The 23749-nt window shown below is 36.5% G+C and overlaps 1 protein-coding gene across 3 annotated transcripts in view; it reads left to right on the forward strand.

Moving 5' to 3' along the window:
• HMCN1 (hemicentin 1) overlaps window positions 1–23749 on the forward strand; it is a 477402-nt gene that overhangs the window by 200377 nt on the left and 253276 nt on the right. For all 3 annotated transcript variants that reach the window (XR_007123082.1, XM_047705087.1, XM_047705088.1), the window contains exons 9-11: window positions 415–559; window positions 4189–4310; window positions 10786–11061. Coding sequence is in view for 2 of the 3 variants with exons in the window: in XM_047705087.1 (XP_047561043.1) it covers window positions 415–559; window positions 4189–4310; window positions 10786–11061 (543 nt within the window). In the remaining variant the exon portion in view is untranslated. The remainder of the gene's footprint in view (window positions 1–414; window positions 560–4188; window positions 4311–10785; window positions 11062–23749) is intronic.

Below are 23749 nucleotides of genomic sequence, written 5' to 3' on the forward strand. Positions count from 1 at the left end.
TTTCCCAGTATTTTTGGGACAAAAACTACCCTTTGCATTCAATTCTAAGGCATGTGGGTTCTTTTCATAGATTTACATTTTTGAAATAAAAATAGGTTCTACAGTTAATGAAGTATGGTAACTAATTTGGTAGCTTTTTCTTTTTTTTTTCTAGCTTGGTGGCCCAAAAAATAATGTGTCTTAAAAATAAATGGAGACTTAGATTTAATGAATACTTTAGAAAGGGGTCCATGGAGATATCCAAAAATTAATAAGGTTTGAACAAAGAAAGATCATTAAAGTGGGTTTAGTCATTTAGATTAATTGGAGTGCAGAGGATTTACTGGAATAATTAAAGTATGAAGCTTTTGAATGGATTAACAGGAAGTACACAATATCATTGTGATCTTGTTGCCCATGTTCTTTTCTTCCCAGATGCTCCCAGAGTTACAATGCCCAAGAAAACCCCAGGATACTACCTGCAGCCAGGCCGAATTCCCTGCTCTGTTGAGAGTCTTCTACCGTTTACCCTGAGCTTTGTCAGAAATGGAGTTACACTTGGAGTAGACCAGTATTTAAAGTGCGTGCATGTTTTTATTAGGAATTATAGACAGTTTTAAACATCTAAATACAAATTGATATACATTTTAATGTGCTTTTTCATTGGAAATTCCCACTTACTTGTTCCCTCATCTTGGAATATAGCAGTGAACAAAACAGACCCAAGTCTGTGCCCTCATGAAGCTTATATTGTAATGGAGAAAGATAGAAAACAATATAATATAATATAATATAATATAATATAATATGTTAATTTAATAAGTGCTAGAATTCATGCAAGGGTTGATCCAGATTTTAAAGAATTTGAATTTTATATAAATTGAGGGTCGCTTGTTTTTTTTTTTTTTTAAAGATTTTATTTATTTGACAGAGACTCTAAGCAGCGGGGAGCAATAGGCAGAGGGGGAGGGAGAAGCAGACTCTCTGCTGAGCAGGGACCCAATGCAGATCCATCACAGGACCCTGAGATCACATCCTGAGCCAGAGGCAGACACTTAACTGATTTGAGCCGCCCAGGTGCCCTTTGAGGGTCTCTTGTTAACAGGAAGAATACAAAATTATGAACACATGGTTAGGGACCACATTTTGGAAGAGTCCTTGCAAAAGAGAAAAGTTTAAGCTTTGTTGTCCTTGGGGCAAACAAGCTCTGAACACAATTTAAAGTGTTATGATAAGTGAATCCGATTAAGTACTGTGGCAAAATGTAGAGCAGATTAATTAGGATGAGATTAATGTTGGTAGATGTGGTGCGTGTGTTTTTGGCTTAATTGCAATCTGGAAATTCAAGATAAGGGACATTTCAGCAAAGACCTAAACATGGTGAGAGATGGTCACGCGGATATCTAGGGAAAAGCATTTGCATACTAGGAACAGTAAGTACAGATGCACAAAGGCTGAACCTAACTGGCATGTGGGAAAGAAAGACCGGAAGGAAGCCACCATGGCTGGAGGAGAAGGGTGGGGAGAAGGTCAGGGGAGGGGAGTTTGTTGGGGGCAACAGGGGGAGTGGGAGTATGTGCGGCTACAGCATTTAGCAGTCAGAGGAGGTGGGCAAGAAGGCACTGACTTTCCTTGTGAAGACGGTTGATTGTTTTTAGATAAGTATAATCTATGATAGAATTAAGTAGACCTTGAAAACTGGCGGATGATTTCTGGAAAATGTTTCTTTTTTTTAACTTACTAATGAAACAAACAACATGTTGGTAAAAACTCAAGGAATTATTTTACAGAACTTCTATGCTGTTAATTCAATACTAATATATATAACTTCTATAAGATGCTAAATATTTGACAGTATTAACCCATTTTATCTATTAACCTAACTTTGGAAAAAATTCTATTTAAAGATTGAACTGTATTATTTTCTGCTACTTTTTTTAATATTGTACAACTTGATGATTTGCCTTAGCTCCATGTTTAATAATCAGCAGTATAACTGACCAGGGTATCAAATGTTGAAGCTGCATAACTTCCTGATGAAATAAAATCATTCTGCTTCATGTTTAAATAGTAACATATTTCAAAGACACTTGAGATTCTTTGTAAACATTAATTCATTAATTCCACACAATTCCTGGGAGGTAAGCCACAAGAATTCTTTCTCTCATTTTTCCAGCTCTGTGGCCCGGAGATGTGACATGCCTTGCTGACATATATTAAGCTCTTTGGTTGTGAAAGGCTAAAGACAGGATTTGGAATGGGTGGTGATGGATTGATACTCTAACTCTGATTCACTCACATGTCCCTGCCCTAGATTTCCTAATAGCTTGGGACATGTGACTTAATCTTTGTTATGTGAGTCGCTATGGTCACTAGGGGATGTAAGAGAGAATTAGTTTGCATGCGCAACGGGACACATTTGAATTTGACATGTTCTTTCCTTATTCCAAAGGCCATGCCCTCAAAACTTCTTATTGTGGCCATATAATTTTAATGTTAACTGAGACGACAGTATGATAAAAGAATTATTTTCATGTCATATGTCCTAAATAAGAGGAGAGAAAATATCACTGTAAAGAATATTCTTCAAGCAATCTGACACTGGTTACGTGCCTTTGAACAAATCACTTATCCTTCTTCCTGAATCTCAACTTAATTGTTTCTAAAACAAGGGACTTGGGACTGTAAGAACTGGTACTGTCTGTTCTAAAATTTCCATGTGTCTAAGTTTTTGATGAATCCTAATATATGCTTGGCTGTGAAGTAGGCATTGGAGAAAACATGAATGACCCTATGTATTTCAAACTCCTGTCTTCCTGGAACTTCCCCGTACCTCCTAGACAATGACAATCATAAACTTGGACTCAACTTACTGCTGTTAGGCACTAAAGATATAGCTTAGATGATCACTAGGGCTGATAGTCAACTCATAATCCTGTTCCTTCTGAATGTGACAGTAAGGACCGCTGACACCCAATGCATTCACAACTGAAAAGAAACTAACTAAAATGAATATTCTTGGTTACTTAAATGTATGGAACAATGACTTTGCTCATTCTCTCACTTTTCTGATGACAGGAACCTATGACTTCACTTTTGCTTACAAAGTCTAATGTGCTAAATACACATTAAGACCTCAATAAGTTCTTCATGATTTTTTGATGACAGGTATGGTTTGTCTGGATGGCAAGAGATCTGGAGTCATTACTGTGATATTATATCTCACTACACTTTCAGACTCCAGTGGAAGGTGTCTTGACTCTGCAGTAGGCATTTCATCTCACCTATGTCCAGAATGTTTAAGGTTATAAATAGCTATGGTTATAAATGTTTAAGGTTATAAATAGCTATGTTTAAGGTTATAAATAGCTATAAAAAGGTTATAAAAATTACGAAAATAGTTTTGATTTTCAATTATATTTTAAACTAATATAATGCCTGTTTTGTAAATTACTAGAATCTTGTAAATACTTGCTAATATTTACTAATTAGTTATTAAATATCTATTATTATGTATTAGTTAGGTATTAAATATCTATTAGGATTAAATATCTATTACTAAGACACCTCCAGAGAATGAGAAAAAATTTGAAGAGTGTTAAAGAACAAAGAATAGTGTTTATTAAATGAATGGATAAGTATTATAGGAAGGAATTTTTTTTAACCTAAATGACAGGTTTGGTAATAAAACTGATTTTTTTGGTCTTTTCTTGATATATGCGCAGATTGAACCAGATAGTTCTATAGTCTTATGTGGACCTTAGACATAAGAAAGTTAAAGGGTACTTATCTTTTTGGAATCAAAAAGTCTATTTTCTACTTTCAAACTTATGAATTATGTGGCTGAATTGCCTTGGCTAAGAACCCCACCCCGAACATGACCCAAAACTGGAAATAATGTGAAAGGAGAGAGGATTTAAGGAGTGTTTCTCTATTAACTCATTATCTTATATTTCGAAATAGCCAGAAAATGTTTCCTTAAAGAAATGCACAGACTCCATATCTTACTGCCTTTGTTGTGACTTTTGCTCAGAAAGCATAATGTTCTAATTAAAAGGTATGTCATTTTAAGCTATAAAGAACTCTGCAGTTTAATCCGTTTATTTTTAGATCTTTCTTTTGAATGAATACTTAAAAAAATGGAATTTCTGCTTTCAGCTTTGCCTTGTTTTTGTCATAACTGAAAAGGCTTCTATTTTGTTACCCCAGAGAATCTTCCAGTGTGAACTGGGAGATTGAAAAGGTCACTTTGTCTGACGAAGGCGCCTATGAGTGCATCGCTGTGAGCAGCGTGGGGACTGGACGGGCACAGACATTTTTTGATGTGTCAGGTAATTATCACTAATTGCTTGGCAGTTGCCTGCATATTAATGCCTCCGTGGAAATGGGGTGTTTGCTAATCCTGGCTTCCCCACTCGTAGCTACGTGACCTCCCTTGGGCCAGTCACTTAAGGACTCAGTGCCTTGGTTTTCCAAACTGTAAAATGAGGATATCTGTAACAGTCTCTATCTCATGGAGAAACTATGAGGATAAACAATAGAGTGTATGTCAAGCACGTAGAAGAGAACCTGGCACATGGAAACACTTGATAGACCTTAGATATTATTGTTGTTATTATTGTACTGTTATTATTAACGTAGGAGCTTCAGTAAATATTTTTTGAAATGAGCATATGCATTTTTATTAAAATTTAAGGAAATTTAGAGAAAGGGAGGGATAGAATTTAAGAAAAGGAAGCGTTCTATTCTAGGAATACAAGGTTAAAACTTTCCCTTTTCCTCCCCCATATTCATAATAAGCAGTGTGCTTTTTATGAATGGATTCTGACATTAAATTGAAGGCGGTAATCAAAGTGATCATGTTCAAGAAACGTAGGGCCTCAGTGGCTACAATACTGGTATTAAGAAGAGTGGAAGAAATGCTAATTATTTTGCTCTTAGATAGTATGTTTCTGATGAATAAAGGGACGGCAAAACTCATTGCTTTATAAAGTGGAATATATTTTAGTGAAAAAATAATTTTTTCCTCCAATCTCCCAGAATTCTTAGGATACAAAAAGACTATCATGTTTAACCAATGATCAGGATTTAATCCACTTACCATAAATCTAGAATTTACTGGGAAATTTGTTTCAATTGAATTATTTTCTACCAGCCTTATAGATTAGTGTTTCTCTGTGTTTAATAGTAACCCTATTCTGACCTAAATGTAGCTACTGAGTTTTATAACAATGTCTATCTGCTTTTAGTACCAATGTGCCTTTTCTTCAGACAATTAAAGGCAAAAGAAACTGCAAAATTGTAGAGCTGCTTAGAAGTCTAGGATTTATGTTTGTTATCAGTAAGTCCAAACTGAACTTTAAGACAAAGGCATGCAAGCATGTTCTTCTTGGAGTAAATTTATTTGTATTCTCTTATTCTTAGAAAAATAAAGTTTGTCTTCTGAAACAATTTCGTTGACATGCATCATAAACTATTCATTTTTTTCATCTCCAGTAATTATGAAAAGTATTGGCATTGTGTCAACGTTCCTCAGCTTCTGGGAAAACAAACACTTGAGCACTTAGGTTCCCCCCACTCCTCCAGCAATATTAATTAAGGGAAAGTCAACAGGGAAGGAAGTTTGAGTGAGTGGATTTAAACATTTTGCATAAACAACTGGGAAGTGCCAGTACGAATTCGTGAACTGACTATTAAGAATTTGGCTCTGGGGTGTCAGTAACTTCCATGTGCGTGTTGTGCACATGACCCTCTACTTTTATTTGTGCCAGCCAGGCAGTGGTATATCACTAGGAAATTATACTGTGCCCAAGCCTGTTTTCAGGACTTGTATCCCATTTGGTCAATTATGAAAGAAGGAGCAGGAAACACTGATGGTAATGGCAATGACTGTAACCACAGAAGTAACAAGAAAGTGCCCCTTTGGACTTGGAAATGTAGACATTTCCTTCGGGGCTCACCATTACCTGAAAACTCCGCTCACTTCTGAATTTCTCTCAGCCTCGGCTGAGAACCCAGCAGTTACCTGACCAACTCACTGGAATCACGTGCAAATTCAGAGCCTAGTTAGATCTTCTATTTTGGAAAGGAGTGTTAGAAATCAAGGCATTGTGGGTTAGTGATGCTCCTGTGTCACCATGGACACTGATTTGTAAAGTCAAAGGGCACACAAGAGTAGTTTAAAGAAAAGCTAAAGTTCTAGGGCACCTGGATGGCTCAGTGGGTAATGCCTTTGGCTCAGGTCGTGATCTCAGGGTCCTGGGAACAAGCCCTGCATCAGGCTCTCTGTTCAGCGGGGAGCCTGCTTCCCCGCCCCCCTCTGCCCGTCTCTCTGCCTACTTATGATCTTTCTGTCTCTGTCAAATAAATAAATGAAATCCTTTTTTAAAAAAATGTTTAAAGAAAAGCTAAAGTTCTACCAATAAGTTACCTCAATTTTTCCAGCATTTTCTTCTGGTTGAGATGTTTAAGATTTTTGGTTCATTTGAAATGTTGATTATTGAATGTTTTAAAAGCAAAATGGGTGTGAAAAGCATTGAACTTCTTTTATTGCATATAACCACATAGAAACAAATGAATAGGGTTGCAGAAGCATGAAAAATTCATCCTTTTCAAGTGACATTTAGTAATTCAGTTTGGTACTGTTACAAAGTTACATTAACTTACTGAATTTCACACAATGGCCCTCCCCCCAATGCACACACAGAGGGTACTATAATTCTGGGTTTAAGTAAAATACCAAGAATAAAGAAGACTTGTCAGGGGCATGCCAGTGACAGGTAATCTTAAATTATAATTATAACTAGAACAGGATAAGATTTGGAAACAATCTTACACCCCCTCATCATTTTGTAGGTAAGGAAACTGAAGCCCAGAACAGGCAAATGACCCATTATGGTCACAGGGGTAGGGAGTGAGAAGATTCCTGCACTCGCTTCCAGCAATCTTTACCTAATGCCGCAAGGCCTATACTTGTCATTCTTCTTTCAGTTTTGAGGCTTTGAGGTTCCATCTCTGGTTCTTTTATTCCAGCCTCAGTCTAGCATCGTCATCCAACCCTTTCACTTAGGAAGGGCTGACTTCAAGCACCAGGCCAGGCGTTCTGTTATCTTGCCTCCCTCATCATTTCCTCCAACCTCGCCGAATTTATTCATGCATGCATAAATATTTCCGTGTGTATAATACTTATTATCTCTAGTTATTTATGCAGCAATGAAATTGTATGTCATTATTTCAAATCCCACCTGTTATGTTATTAGAAAGTTGGCATGTTACCTATTTGGATTTATGTCTGAAGAGGGGTTAGACAGTGAGCGAGGGTTATTGGGGTATTTTCCAGGAAGAAGCACCTGTAAGGGAGTTAACAGAAGTGGAAGAAGTTAAACTGTCTTGTAGTCACTTCTAGGACCTTAGCTGACCCACAGGGAATTCTGGAGCTGTCATGACCCTGAATTGAGGCAAGAGAGCTGATCCTTTGCTTCCTCATGAAGTGATCCCTGGATGTGGGCTACCCTGGACAGGGGGTCTTACCCTGAGCAGATTAGCAGCCTTGACTATGAGCTATATGTAGCCAATAAGCATAGCAGCTGGGGAAATGAGTGCCTTGGTCCTTAAGAGGGATGTAGGCATGTGCCTAAAGTGAGATTTCCCATTTTCTAAAAATCCCCCCAAAGTTGAAGAACTCTGTTTCAGAAGAACAAAAAAAAAAAAAAGAAAAGAAAAAAAAGAAAAGAAAACCATACAAAACATCGTGTGGCCTTCAGAAAGATCTTGATAGGATGTGAACACACACCATGTGCTATCACTTTCAGGTCTTAGGTGGTTATGCCACCTTGTATGTTAGAATCATAAAGCATTAGCACTCACTAGAAAGGGTCTTTAAGATAACCTAATTTAATTGCGTGCCTGGGTGGCTCAGTCAGTTAAGCATCCTACTTTCAATTTTGGCTCACGTCATGATCTCAGGGTTGTGAGATTGAGCCTCGCATTGAGCCCGGCACTGGGCTCCGTGCTGGTTGTGGAGTCAGCTTAGGATTTTCTCTCTGCCCACCTCACCCTCTCCATCCCTACTGTCTCCCTCCCTTAAAAAAAAAAAATGATAACCTAATTTAGTTATCAACTTCTCTAAGGTCACACACCTAGAGATAGAACTAGGCAGCCTATAGTGGCCAGATTCGGCAAATAAAAACCTGGAATGCCTAGGTAAATTCGATTTTCATATAAGTGTGTCTGAAATAATTTCATGAGACATATGTATACTAAAGTATTTTTTTAAGATTTTATTTATTTATTTGACAGAGAGAGAGATCACAAGTAGGCAGAGAGGCAGGCAGAGAGAGAAACAGGCTGAGAGAGAAAAACAGGCTCCCCGCTCAGCAGAGAGCCTGATGCAGGACTCGATCCCAAGACCCTGAGACCATGACCTGAGCCAAAGGCAGAGGCTTAATCCACTGAGCCACCCAGGTGCCCCTGTATACTAAAATATTATTTGATTGCTTATTTGAAATTTAAATTTAACAAAGCATCTCATATTTTCTGTGTCAAGCCCAGCTAGACTCCAGAACTTTCTAACTTTGTCATGTACTCTTTCTACTTGATTTGCTAGCCATTTTCATAAAATATTTTAAAAACATAGCAAAATGATAAAATTTTGTTTTTAAACAATAATTTAAAATGGCATCTATAAAAAAAATAAAATAACATCTACTCTTCTAAAAATGTTTGGAAAACAAGATAAATACAAAGAAAAATATGGAAAATATACACGTCTATCCCTCGGAGATGACCACTATGGTTTTATCATATTGCTCCCAGGTTTTCTCTAGGCTTCTGATACATCTGCACTTATAAATAGTTTTCAGTAAAGGAGAATAAAATTTGATCTTGAATATCAGATACTCTTTCCTATTTAAACTAAAATAGGCCCGTGGGTTTCCAGCAAGCGTAGCTCAGCACAGTTTTTATTACTGTATAACTGCTGAGTAGTGGCTTGCTACAGCACTCAGGCAGAGCGTCCTTTAGAGGGGCATTTGTATTCATTCTCAAACCTAACTAGAGTGATATGTGATTCTCTCTAGAATGTTGGCTAAATATTTAACTAGTAAATGGGTTTTAACCACATCTGAAATGTGCATGCATTACTCAATACCTTTTGTGTGCATGGCTTTATGTGTACAATTTTATTAAAGGTCTATGCCTACTCTTAACTTGACCTTCTTAAATCAAGACATTCCTCATGCCTCTGGGGAAACATTTGTCATACACTGCTGTTGTACTGTGTCTTTTTAATGAGACTGTAACTCTCCTTAAAGCTAATGCTATCATACTTAGTATACTATTGTCTACCATACTTTGTGTCCTCTTTTCTTTAAAACACTAAGTAGTTTTAAATTTTAAAAAATCCACAAATGCTACTTTCTTCAAAACTCAGACAAAAATTTGTTTCACACTATAATCCCAGATTAGTCTAATCATATCCTTTTGCCATGCCTTTGCTTTTCATATCTATAATTTATAAATTTAGACTCAGGTATGCTTTGGTATGTAAACAAGCACTACTTCTTTCTTTTTACATTGAGGATTAAGGGAACTAAAAACACATTCTTTACATGGTGTCTTCAGGTTATAGGTATCCTGTGCTATTGCTCACTTTTATAGTAAGATGTTTTAAATTTTAATTTAAAATTTAAATTAGAAAACATTCAAGTCTTCAATTAAAGGCATACATTTATAACTACAGTATTTGGCAAACGTGATAAAAATTAGAATTATTTTATTTTATTTTTTTACAACATGCACTACTTTTTTTTAATTTTTTTTTTAAATTTTATAAACATATATTTTTATCCCCAGGGGTACAGGTCTGCGAATCGCCAGGTTTACACACTTCACAACACTCACCATAGCACATACCCTCCCCAATATCCATAACCCCACCCCCTCTCCCAACCCCCTCCCCCCATCAACCCTCAGTTTGTTTTGTGAGATTAAGAGTCACTTATGGTTTGTCTCCCTCCCAATCCCATCTTGTTTCATTTACTCTTCTCCTACCCCCTCAACCCCCCATGTTGCATCTCCTCTCCCTCATATCAGGGAGATCATATGATAGTTGTCTTTCTCCGATTGACTTATTTCGCTAAGCATGATACCCTCTAGTTCCATCCACGTCGTCGCAAATGGCAAGATCTCATTTCTTTTGATGGCTGCATAGTATTCCATTGTGTATATATACCACATCTTCTTTATCCATTCGTCTGTTGATGGACATCTAGTTTCTTTCCATAGTTTGGCTATTGTAGACATTGCTGCTATAAACATTCGGGTGCACGTGCCCCTTCGGATCACTACGTTTGTATCTTTAGGGTAAATACCCAGCAGTGCAATTGCTGGGTCATAGGGTAGTTCTATTTTCAACATTTTGAGGAACCTCCATGCTGTTTTCCAGAGTGGTTGCACCAGCTTGCATTCCCACCAACAGTGTAGGCGGGTTCCCCTTTCTCCGCATCCTCGCCAGCATCTGTCATTTCCTGACTTGTTAATTTTAGCCATTCTGACTGGTGTGAGGTGATATCTCATTGTGGTTTTGATTTGTATTTCCCTGATGAACATGCACTACTTTTTAAGAATCTTTTGATTAAATGATAATTTTCTTCAGGTCATAGACATATGTAGTAATGAATACATTCTCTTGTACTGCATCTTCTCTATAAGATATTCAATATGTACTCATTAAATTTTTAAACCACATCTATAAGTGAGCAAAATGGTTGTTAGGTCTCTTGATTTGAATGTTTTCATTTCACACAGAGCCCCCTCCAGTCATCCAAGTGCCTGATAATGTTACAGTCCCTCCTGGAGAAAGAGCAGTTCTGACCTGTCTCGTCCTCAGTGCAGTGGATTACAATCTAACCTGGCAGAGGAATGACAGAGATGCCCGACAGGCAGACCCAGCGAGAATGAGGATCTTGGCTAACCTCTCCTTGGAGCTACGGAGTGTGAAGTTCAGCGACGCTGGGGAGTATCTCTGTGTGGTTTCCAATGAAGGAGGATCGTCAGCCGCTTCCGTTTTCCTCACAGTGCAAGGTATGTGCATATGGTAACTTCAGAATTATGGTGTCTTCCTCCTCTTTCTTTGAACTTGATTCCCTTAAGTTGGCTACCTGAGGATGATAGCTTCTACCCAAACAACTACTGTTTTGAATGATGGAGGCCTTATGGATCTTAAATAGTCTAAAGCTGGCTAAATTGGAAACTAAAACATCACTAAGAAATAGGTGACTTTTTTTTAAAGATTTTATTTATTTATTTGACAGACAGAGATCACAAGTAGGCAGAGAGGCAGGCAGAGAGAGTGAGAGGAGGAAGCAGACTTCCTGCTGAGCAGAGAGCCCAATGCTGGGGCTCGATCCCAGGACCCTGGGATCATGACCTGAGCCGAAGGCAGAGGCTTTAACCCACTGAGCCATGCAAGCGCCCCAGAAATAGGTGACTTTTTAAGATAAACACAGCTAGTCCCTTTAAGAGACTTTTATTTTGAGACTATAAATAAAAATTGTCTCTGGATGATTTAATAGTTTTAAATTCTTCAGTCTGTCTTGTGGATTTTTTAAAAAAATTCTAATTGTTTTAATAATTGGTTAAAAAAAATCCTTCCCAATTTGAGTATTACATTATTTCCGATGTAACTAATTTACTTTTACTTATTTTTTCTGTTTCAAGATTTTGTTTATTTATTTTAGAAAATGGGGGTAGGGGCAGAGGGGGAGAGAATCTCAAACAGACTCCTCGCTGAGTGCGGATTTCAGTGGAAGGCATAATTTTACCACCCTGAGATCACGACCTGAGCCAAAATCAAGAGTGGAACGCTTAACCCACTAAGTCACCCAGGCGCCCCCTCCTTTTAATTTTTTAACTAAAGTTTAAGATTTTTCTCATCTTTGTGAAATTTTATTAAATTTTACCAAGGTTGTTTTATCTTATTTATCTTATATACAAAAGTGTGTACTGACAATAAACTAATGGTAAGCCAGTCTTTAATCATGTCTTTACAGACTAAATGTCGAGGTAGCTGAAAACTGTGTTAACAATGTGGTTTACTGGCTACAAATATATATATTCTCCAGGAGGATTAAATGAAGATCAGGAACTGTTCCAAAGTATCTCTTTGAATAGAATCACATTTGGCTTCTAAATGTCTGTAGACCAGCTGAGAGCCTTAATGTAATGAATCAGTTACTCTTGGTAGTTTTACACTCTTAAGCTGAAAGATTCAGTTGCTGCTTCAACAGAATATTTCATTTCAAATCCTTGATGCGGGATCCTGATTGCTTCAGGATTGTGTCTGGCTATTTGGTTATGGTATTAGGAACAACTTTATAACATGCCTGAAGTAACTCTCAGATGATTTTTTAACAAAGTTATCTAACAGAATGATAATGATAATGCATCTCAAGGCTAGCCCTGAGATCGTTATTAATGGCAGAAAGGTGAAACTACCATGAGAATTAACAAAATGATTCTGGTTTTCTCACCGGTAGTTGAGATATGTTCTGCAGTCCGAATGTGTGTCTTTTGTTGGTCGATCTGGTGAATCCTCTAGGGAAACATTGCTTTTGTAAATGGCTCACTGCATTTCCACATGGTAAACTGCTTAGATAATTAGAGTCTATCCAAGTGGTAACTTGAGTTACCAGAACTTTGAGACCGTTTTTACAGATAGAATAAAATGCTAATGGACTTCTGAAATTTGATCTTGGTTCTTTACTTGAAGTCCCATAGAATGGAATTGTAAAAGCCTTCCTAGTTTCCCCAGGTTAACTTTCAGTGCATTTGTATTCAATTTAATGAATTAGAGCAGTAATTCTCAAACTCTCAAACTTTCATTGATAAAGAATTATCCAAGGAACTTATTAAAAAGCAGATTTCTAACCTCATGTCTAGAGATTCTGATTCTGTAGGCCTGGTGTCTGGACCTGAGAATCTGCATTTATAAAAGACCTCTTAGATAGTTTCATGGATAAGGTTTTCTGAAATAACATTTGAATCTATTTTACAGAATGAACCCTATGATTTAGAAAGGTGTGTCTTTAAAAGAAGCCCTTGACTCTTTTCTTTCTGGCAAAATAGTTGTTATTATCCAGTGACTTAAATAAGTGCTGAGGTAAGATATTTACAGAAAGATATAATACACAAAACATAAATATGAAAGACATACAACATTACCTGATTACTGGCTAGTCTGTATAATCTCTAGTGGTATAAACCTATTTAGAGGTGTTATTTTATGGCCTGCCTAGCTGTCTTGCATTTGAAGGATAGAATGTGACAAAAAATGATATTTTAAAAATCTAACAAAACTATAGTCTACTATTAATGACACTTGTCTAATAAAAAAGAGCTCTAGCTAATTGTAGCCATCCGAATGCATTATTTTACTATTGAAGGTACCATTGCAAAGCTATGGATAGTTGGTGAAATAAATTACTTTACCTAGGGCTGTAATTTATGAGAATTAAAGATGCTTGTCAACTATTGGACATTGGATCTAAAATTATAAATTAATTTCACTTATATGCAGTGAAATGTTTTTAAAAGCAGGAATAGAAAACAGTTTCAGAAAACATGAAGGTAAAATAATTACTTGCATTGAATACATACTTTAAGAATAAATTTCTTGCTTATATGGGAATCAGTAGCTTAATTCATAGCCTCATTTACATTTCTTTACTTCCACATGTTTGTTTGGAAACTACTGCTATCTGGAACAATTTAAAGAGTTAAACATACATACTTTACAAAGTTTAGGTAGTCGTTTTAAAATATAATTAGCAAGAATTTTCTGTTTTAAAATAGCATGACTGTAGCTGCTGCGACCTCTTCCTGTCTAAAAGTAAAATATCAATAAAGACCTCAAAAAGACAAATACTGAAGAATACTAAAACCCAGTGGCAGTGGATAGTGGCAAAAATTTTAGGAGGAATTTTATAGCTATTGTATATAAAGGTTTTTATTTATTTATATACATATGTATATATGATGTAAATACACATATGTAATGTTCATATTTTAAGGTCAGTGGAATGAAAATCTCAATCAATGATCCACCTTTTTTATGTTCCCATAAAAGCTGGGAAGATATATCTCTGTCCTTCTGTTTCATACTTTGCTCCAAAAAGAAAATATTACCTTTAAGAAGCCATAATGCCATCTCCTCACACATATTAGTAGTGATAACCAAGCAGAATGAAAATGTAGGACAGGAAGTAGACAGGCTAACCGAACATAATAATAAAAAATAAAATGCAGGGGCGCCTGGGTGGCTCAGTGGGTTAAAGCCTCTGCCTTCGGCTCAGGTCATGATCCCAGGGTCCTGGGATCGAGCCCCAGCATTGGGCCCTCTGCTCGGCAGGGAGACTGCTTCCCCCTCTCTCTGCCTGCCTTTCTGCCTACTTGTGATCTCTGTCTGTCAAATAAATAAATAAAATATTTAAAAATAAAAAAATAAAATAAAATGCAAATACACAGAGAGAAAAAAAAAGTAGACAGAAAGCTGGACCCACGTAGAGAACTGTAACCTGGATATATGTTTCTCTCTAAATGAAAATATTTGGAAACAGGGGAAACATTGATAGGGCTGTCAACTAGGGATTTTAGAGAGAGATGGTAGCAGAGGGGCACATCATAGTCGCAGAGAGAAGAACAAATGAGAACTGTGCAAAAAGCTATGCACGTCAGACTAACTCAACTGCAGAACTGCAAAGGCAGTTCAACTAGAACAGAAGTAGGCAAATAATCAAGCTAGGTCAGACCGAACACTTTGTTGACAGACACTGGGTCTGGATTTGATGTCACCTAATTTGAGGGTGAATAAACAGAAAATTATCAACATAAAACAAAACAGGAAAAAAAATAATAAAGCAGTGGACCTAAGAAAAAGATATGGAGCAAAACAAGGAGAGATAGCCTTAGAAGAAGTGGATGCTTCTCAAGGCAGTTTATTCAAAAGACTGGGGGAAAAAATGTTTAGTGTCACCAATGTCTTTCTAAAGACCTATCCTCCTTTGAGCAAAAGTGTATATTGATAAAGGAGAAACGGCTGAGGTGATAGGACAACTATCATTGTGATGGAATAAGAAAGGCTTTGGTGTTAAAGCACAATAATATAATGCAAATTGGAATTAGAGGAACTAAAAAGCAGAGTTTATATTCCATGAAAGTAAAATAATGGACATGGTTCACAAATTTGAGAAGTTCTTTCAGAACATTGAGGAAAAGAGCTAAGAGTGAATAATATGTTTGTTTTTATTAAGCAGAGATAAAAGCCAGAGACTGGAACTTGGAACTTCAAGATTTCTAAGTACATGGCATATATATATATATATATATATATAACAAAGACAAGTGAAACCAAAGATAGGAAAAGATATAGTTGAAGAGAATTATCCTAGAGAGGAAGACAAAAATTGTCCAGGGTGAGCAAATCAACCAAGGTCAATGAAGAGAGAACTTCATCTAGACACATCCTAGCTGAAATTTCAAATTATTAGTATAAGGGGAAAAAAAACTCCACAAGCTTATATTCAGACTAAACCAATATCTTGTAAAGTGAGCAATAAAATCAGACCAGTGTCAGACTTCTCAGATACACTAAAGTCTAGAACACAATTGCAATGAGTATTTGTCATTATTTTGCTTCTTAGGATCTGAACGTGTCCTCTGATTTGGGAAAAAATTCTTTATCTTAGTGGGAAGCAGAAAGATAGATGAAATCAGATCATTCCTTTCCCTGTCCTAGAATCAGCTGCTCCAATGCTCCCAGGGGGACTTTAAATCTTGCTTGGACCATGGGCACTTAAACGACTTCAATTCTGGCAGTATCATGAAATTTTGAGTACAGCAGTAGCCGAAGCAAGTGTTCTAGTGGCCCTTTTCCATCACTCTTATTTCCCTTAGTGACATTAGACTCATTATCAATTTACCAGAAGAGCCTTGAGAAAAAACACGGATCCTAGAAATGATGGCTGTTTGAATTAGTCACATAATGAGCATGAGAGAATGTGAATGGGTTGATATGCTTCTTTCATTATGACAGTTCCTCACTGTAAAGATAATGGAATAATTAGACACAGGAAATTCTTCTGAAAGGGGATTCCTTCAAGACTCAGAAGTCTGGCTCGTCATACGTATAAACAAACAAATCGAAGCCACCCACAGTTAAGCCAGGAAGGGTGGAAAAACCCAATTGATTGATAGAGACAAAAATGTGAATATGAGACTGACCACTGCTTCTTTGGAGTCAGTGGAATTGTAAATGACCTTCTTACTTATGTTTTTCTGTACTTAAGAAAAAAAGTATTTAATAGGAATATAATATTTTAAAACTTGGTGTAAATAGGATTTAAAAATTTGGGGGAGTACCCACATTACTTTTATTGGGGGATTGAACTACATATGGGTAATGTATTTTCTTTCTTTGCTAAATTTTCCATAAATTTTCTTTACCACTTTTATATTTAAAATAATTAAGATATAATTAAGAAAGTTAATAAGAGTATAAAAATAAAGAATAATTAAAATAAATTAAGAAATAATGCCTTTCAAAGTGTCAAGTTAGAACTTTTATCAGTATGCAAATTCATATTTGAAAGCTTAAGGGTCTGGAATTTTATAGGACTGTGTTACACAATAAGCTGTTTTAAATCCTTTCTGAAGCAGGGGTATGGGTGGCTCAGTCGGTTAAGCATCTATCTGACTCTTGATTTTGGCTCAGATCATGATCTCAGTATTGTGAGATCAAGCCCCACTTCGGGCACTGTGCTGAGTGTGGAGCCTGTCTCTCTCCCTCTCCATCTGCCCCTCCTTCCCCTTGTGTGCAAGTACACACACTCTCTCTCTCTCGAAAATAAAATAATCCTTTCTGAGGCAAAATGCAGTCAAGCAAAATGAACGCAGAATTTCAGTTATTAATCACATTAGGTTTCCTATTCTGAATAGTCCAAAGAGCTGTAACAATCTCTTCAGTTTTTCCCCTTGCAAGATTTTCAAATGAATAAATTGTGATTTATAGAAGTCCACATCTATGTTGGAATAATGAAAACTGCTTTTTATTAGTTCATCTCTTTTCCTGAACATTTTGATACATTGGAGTCTTGCTAGTCAAGCTTTTTGTTTTTGGAAGTTGACCTAAAATATGTATATGTCTGTTTTGTATACTAGTGCCATCTTTGTGGATTTCATTTAGATGAGATGAAACCATATGCTTAAAATGAAAGCTGTCAAATCATTACTGGCTGTCAAAAGTTAATTGTATTCATTATCTTGGTGTTTGATGTCCGAGTATGAATCAGCACAAATGAATAAAATGCTTTGTTAAAATACTGCCTTTTGTTGCCTTCTCTACTATGGATTTAATAAGGAGTGCGTTGGAGGCTTTTAGATTTGACAAAAAAATAGTCCATTGAAGTTTGCATCAAGTATTCACTGCAGTGACATCCAAGGAATATACAGTTTTCCATTGACATATTTGCTTTCCTAGTTCTTCCTGTGATGACTGTAAACTTTATGAAGAGAAAAGTTTAGTGTTTACTTAATCTAATGAATGTATTCTAATGACTCCATGGTTAGGGGCAAACTTCTGTTATAACACAATCCAATTTTACTCAATAAAATATATAGATCCCCTTTGACTTATAATGGGGTTATGTGACCCCTACTGGCTTGCCCTAGGTTACTAAGCCAACAAGTGACAAAGCCCAGATTTGAGCTGTGTCTTTCCATTGTTCTGCACTGCATACAGAAATGCCTATGCATGCTATTAGCAGGATTCAGGTACAAGTATAAAAAGATTAAAGGGTTCTTGGGTATGGATAGAAAAGTGAGAGTACTGATTTTTTTTTTTTTTTTTAATAGGAAAGTTACAAATGTCTGCAGGTTTCTGTGGCAAGGGTTAAAAATCTCTGGAAATTTCAGCACTGTGTATAACAATGACTTAGAGAAATCAGTGCTTAATTTTAATTCCTTATTCCTCCCTACTCCTTCCTTCTCTGGTGCTTTTATAGAGTAGACCAGGTAGGTCACAACAGTTTGGTAAATCCTTTGCCCTAAATTCTGGTAGAGTAGCTGCCAAAGAGCAGTCTGGAGGTGAGAGAGAACTATAAATATGCCCCAAAACAAGCACACAGAGAGAATGTGAGATGACTAGACCATAAGCTCCATGAAGGCAAGACCCAGCTTTCTTCAGTTTTGAGTCTTTAGTGCCTGACGTTATAGTTAGCACATAGTATCGCACGTGTGCCTATCTGTGGGAAGTCTGAATGAGAAGAAGAATGTTTACATGGGGTCACTTTGGCCAAGTCTGAAACGTATTTATGTAATAACACATACGAAGAAATTATTTGATTTAAATTCCCCCTGAACATTGATTAATGTTTGTTATTTTATAAGTTAACTATCTAATTAAAAAATAAGTTCTGTTCTACAGATTAGATTTTGTAATACAGGGAAAACATAGTAACTTGCTATTTTTCAGGTGTGAAGAAACGGCTGTGATATTTGATTATTATGAATAAAAGTTGAATTAGCTCTTAGTACTTACTGCTTTGTCTGCACAAAGATAGAGGTTATGAGCATTTGGTTTAGAGTGCAGAACTGATGGGTAAACATCATGATGTCTGAATCTTCTTTTCTGGTACATCCTATAGCACTATGCATATAATACTACCAAGTCACAGGTATACTTTTCCCCATAATAATGAAACAAATACGGAAACACGTGAAGTGCCTTGACTAAAAACAGAGGTCTACCAAGGGTCTGGGCTGGTTTGCTCATTTGTTTACACTTTTTTATTCATTCATTCATGTATTCACCAAAACTTTAAATGTCAGATATTGTGCTCCTTGCTGAGGATATAAATGAGGATAAAATAGCATCTTTCCCCTCTGTAAGTTTACAATATCAGAAAGGAAATAACTAAATTAAGTGAGTAGATATATGTAACATAGAGTGATAAGTTCACCAGGGTACTATACCCAGGAGCTTTTAATCTGTCTCAGTGATGAGTAGATGTTGAGAAGGGCTTCAGACAGGAGATGGTGCCTGAGTTATCTGGTGGAATATAAATCAACATTCCCCAGGTGGCAATCAGGAAAGCCTTTCTAGATGGAAAAAAATAATATGGGTAAAGCCACCAAAGAATGAGGACACTACAATGTGGGCTTATTGAGAGTAGAGGGTCTACCTAGGTAGAGACATCTGTCCCCAGGATGGTGTGATTTTCTTTTTCTTGTCATGTTCAGTATCCTCTTCTTAGACAAGTAGAAGAATCATTTAGGTTTGTGGTTTTGTGATGTTGCCTCAGCAAAAAACAAAAACAAAAACATACAAAAAACCACAACAAGACCAAGGTACCCAAGGGGGAAATAGTGGTTACAGTGATACTCTGTAGGGTTTAGGCTGGATAAGGAAAGAAGAGAAGATTAAAGGCATGGTCTAGCAGACTGGAATAAATAAGAAGGGTCTGCAGAGTTTTGGCTATGATGAAGTCAAGGAAGGCAAGTATGGGAGTCAGAAAGTGACAGCTGGAAGGATGGGAGGTTCTGAACCTCAGATTGGACTTTGAAGGCCGAGTGTTCTTTTAGTCACACTGTGCATTGCTTCCCTGATAAGATAACTAAGGTAGCAAATGAATTTGTCTAGCAACATAAATTCACTGCCAGATAAATCTTTCCTTCAAGAAGTGCTGTATAGGGGCGCCTGGGTTGCTCAGTCATTGGGCATCTGCCTTCGGCTCAGGTCCTGGTCCCTGGTCTCTGTTTGGCAGGAGGCTTGCTTCTCCCTCTTCCACTCCCCCTACTTGTGTTCCTTCTCTCACTGTGTATCTCTCTGTTAAATAAATAAATAAAATCTTTTTTTTAAGTGCTATATAGATCCACTTTTATGTGCTTTTGATTTTGTGAGAGTTGTATATTTTATGAAATTATCCCCTTTTTGAGTCCCATAACCCCTTTTTATTTTTTTATCTTTTTTTAAAAGATTTTATTTATTTATTTGACAGATAGAGAAAGATCATAAGTAAGAAGAGCGGCATGCAGAGGGAGAGAGAGAAGCAGGCTCTCTGCTGAGCAGGGAGCCCGTTGCGGGGCTCAATCCCAGGACCCTGGAATCATGACCTGAACCGAAAGCAGCCGCTTAACCAACTGAGCCACCCAGGCGCCCCAACCCCTTTTTAAAAAAGGACTTTTTAGAGAATAGTTTCAGGTTCACAGCAAAATTGCGAGGAAGTTACAGAGATTGCTTATATACTCCCTGTCCCTACATATGTGCAGCTTCTGCCATTCTCAACATCCCACACCAGAGTGATACACTTGTTATAGTTGATGAACTTGCATCGACACATCATAATCACCCAAAGTCCACAGTTTACATTAGGGTTCGCTCTTGGTTTTATACAGTCTGTGGTTCTGGACTAATGTATCATGGCATGTATCCATTGTTATAGTATCATACAGAGTCTTTATTTGCACTACCCTAAAAAGCCTCTGCGCTATGCCCATTCATCTCTCTTTTTCATCCCCTCAACCCTTAGAAAACCACTGATCTTCTTATTGTCTCCATAGTTTTGCCATTTCTGAAATGTCTTATAATTGGAATCATACGGTAACTAGCCTTTTGAGATTGGCTTCTTTGACTGGGCAATGCATTTAAGCTTCCTCCAGGTCTTTTTCATAGCTTGATAGCTCATTTCCTTTTTTTTTTTTTTTTAAGATTTTATTTATTTATTTGAGAGATAGAGAGAAAGAACACAAGTAGGGATTAGGGCAGAGGGAGACACAGAATTCCCACTGAGTAGGGAACTTGACACAGGGCTTGATCGCAGAAGCCCAGGATCATGACCTGAGCTGAAGGCAGATGTTTAACTGACTAAGCCACCCAAACCTCTTGATAACTCATTTCTTTTTAACCCTGAATAATATTACATTGTCTGAATGTACATAGACAACTTTGGATAGTCAAAGATAGCCTTGCCATAGTTGTGTCTGGATCAGAAGATACATGTATATATTTATAAGGTTTTAATAGCATTTTTCTAATATGCCATGAAGTAATGATGCTAATTATGATTTGGTGCCCCCTCCCCTTTTTTCCCCAAGTCAAATAAGAATGCCCTTCCTCTCTTATTTGGAAATTCTGTAATTTTGGAAAATTGTTATAAAGAGAGCCCAGTAAAGAAAAGGTAATGCAATAGCCAGTGCCAGTCATCATTTAGCTGAAGATTTTCTAAGCAAGAATAAGATTTTTAAAATTCTGTCATTCTTATCAATTTTATTTACTGTGTTAATCTGTTTTGGCTAACCACCCAAAGACGCTCCTTGAATTCATGAATTTTTGTTTTTGTTATGGAAAGGAAAAATACAGTATTGTATGGAAACAATGTTAATGTATATATAATTTTACACTAGGAGTTACCTCAAATGGATGTCAAGGCAGCAAGCATTTGCTACGTATTCTTATACCTTATATTGAGAAAATTAAAATTATAAATTTTTAGGATATCTTCATGCATATTTGCCATTGGTATTTTTTCACTGAAACAGAATTTAACTTAAATTTATCATTGTCTATCACTGAAATTAATGCCGTTCTTTTGTTAACTGAATTTCCTAAGCATATTGGTGTGTGAGTGTGGGATTTTTTTTTTACAAATTCAGCATATAACTCTCAAGATTTAGTCCTTGCCTGAGTGTTTTATTGCTAATGCACCACCTACTGGTAAATCAATGAATAAATGACCTCTCAGATTTAGCAGACCTTCTGTCTAGTCCAGGGCTGTCTAATAGAACTTTCTAAAATGATAGAAGTGTTGTATATCTGTGCTGTTCCATGTGTATGTGGCATTTGAGCACTTTAAATATGGCTAATGCTCCTAAAGGAACTTGTTTTGAAATTTGATCTAGTTTTAGACAATTTAAATTTTAATTTAAATAGACATGTGGAGGGGAGCCTAGGTGGCTTAGTCGGTTACGTGTTCAACTCTTGATTTTGGCTTAGGGCATGATCTCCATGTGGAGACTGCTTAAGATTCTCTCTCTTTCTCTCTCTGCCCCTACCCTTCCCTCTCTGAAAACAAAACAAAACAAAAGAAAACAAAAAACCCCAAAACAAAAAAGTAGTAAAAATAAAAATAGACATTTGGCTAGTGGCTACCATATTGGACAGCACAACTCCAGTCTTCAATAGAGAAAAAAAAAGCCAAAATACCGAGAGCAGAAGTCTTAGGAAATTTATTGCAGCTGCCATGTAGATTAACCACTATCATAATTCATTGGAATTATTGCCATTCAGGAATAATTCTGCTTTGGAAAAGTTGTAGCCAGTTCTTCAAATTTCCACTGATGCGATATCATTTGGAAACATGCATTTGATTCCAAATTTTTGGGATTGCAGTGGCCTTTGCCTCTCTCTCCAGGCAGCTGATCTCTGCTTTTGTTGTTTTTGTTTGGTTAATTGGTTGGCTTTTAGTTTTCATCCTTTGCTCTTTGGAAGGACTCCCTGGCCATTTCCATGTGAGCTTTCTAGTAGGCATGGAAAAGCTTTAAAAATGTTAAAATGTATTCCATTAACATTTCCACTAATTGAAAATTAAGGAAAAGTTAAATGAGCAAACACATCTGTCTATTGTAAATCATTCTTAGTGAACTTTTCTTAATCTCTTTGTGCAAGCTTCATGTTTAAAGTTGGTTACCGGCAGAACTAGCTGGAGTTACGTCCCTAATCAGAAAAGGAAGTCATGTATTTTCAAACAATGTCGGTTTGTTTTAAATACGCTGATTGAGCTAAATCACTAGGTACACGTCTTTGGGGATAGAACATGGCTACTAATTACAATTCTAAGCAGACTCAATGATAGTCATTATGTAGCTTTTTGAAGTCAGCTTTTTCTACAATAAACACAGATATTTAGAAGAGTCAGAGATCCTGTAAAATATGTGTTACAGTCTGTACAATTCAATAGAAATTAGGTTTGGTAATTAAAGACTAATTATTTCCCAAATTCTCATGTAGCGTTGCTTGATATCAGATCATTCAACCTATTATCCACAATGAAAAAAAAAAAAAGTATTGGGAATAGTTGTAAATCTGTTATGTTTTCAAAAATATGAATCAACTAAGTGGTTGGGCTGCATATAGGTTTTTAACTATCCCCCAAACAAGGATATTTACTTAGATTTTATTGTAAGAACTGAAGTAAAAAAAAGAAAAGAAACTTAATACCAACTACTTAATGGAGTATCTTCTCATCAAGGTCTAAGTTCCTCATTAGATGAAATTATCACTAGGAACATTTAGAAGCTTGGGAATCTTCCATCACAGGGATCGATTGACAATGCTGAAGTAGCTTTTTTTTTTTTTTCCCCTAAAATGTAATTCAATGCCTTTTTAAACAACAATTAGGAATTGGTTGCTCCACTAGGTAACTTTTAGACACATATCCTTTTGGGGGAGGTTAAGAAAAGTTTCTAAAGCTTTATAAACCTATATCTTTTAAACACTGAAATTTACTGAGCTAAAAATCTTTTTTTTTTTGCCTGATTCTGTTAATCTAATTCCTTTCCGGGGTAGTGAAAGCACTAGACCAGGAGTCAGCGTACTTGGGATCTATTTTTTTTTTTCCTTACATATCTCCTTTTCTTTTAAATTACTTTTTTTTCCATTTTATTTTATTTCTTTTCAGTGTTCCAACATTAATTGTTTATGCACCACACCCAGTGCTCC

Source organism: Lutra lutra, chromosome 15 (genome assembly GCF_902655055.1).
Source record: "Lutra lutra chromosome 15, mLutLut1.2, whole genome shotgun sequence".
Taxonomy (NCBI): Eukaryota; Metazoa; Chordata; class Mammalia; order Carnivora; family Mustelidae; genus Lutra; species Lutra lutra.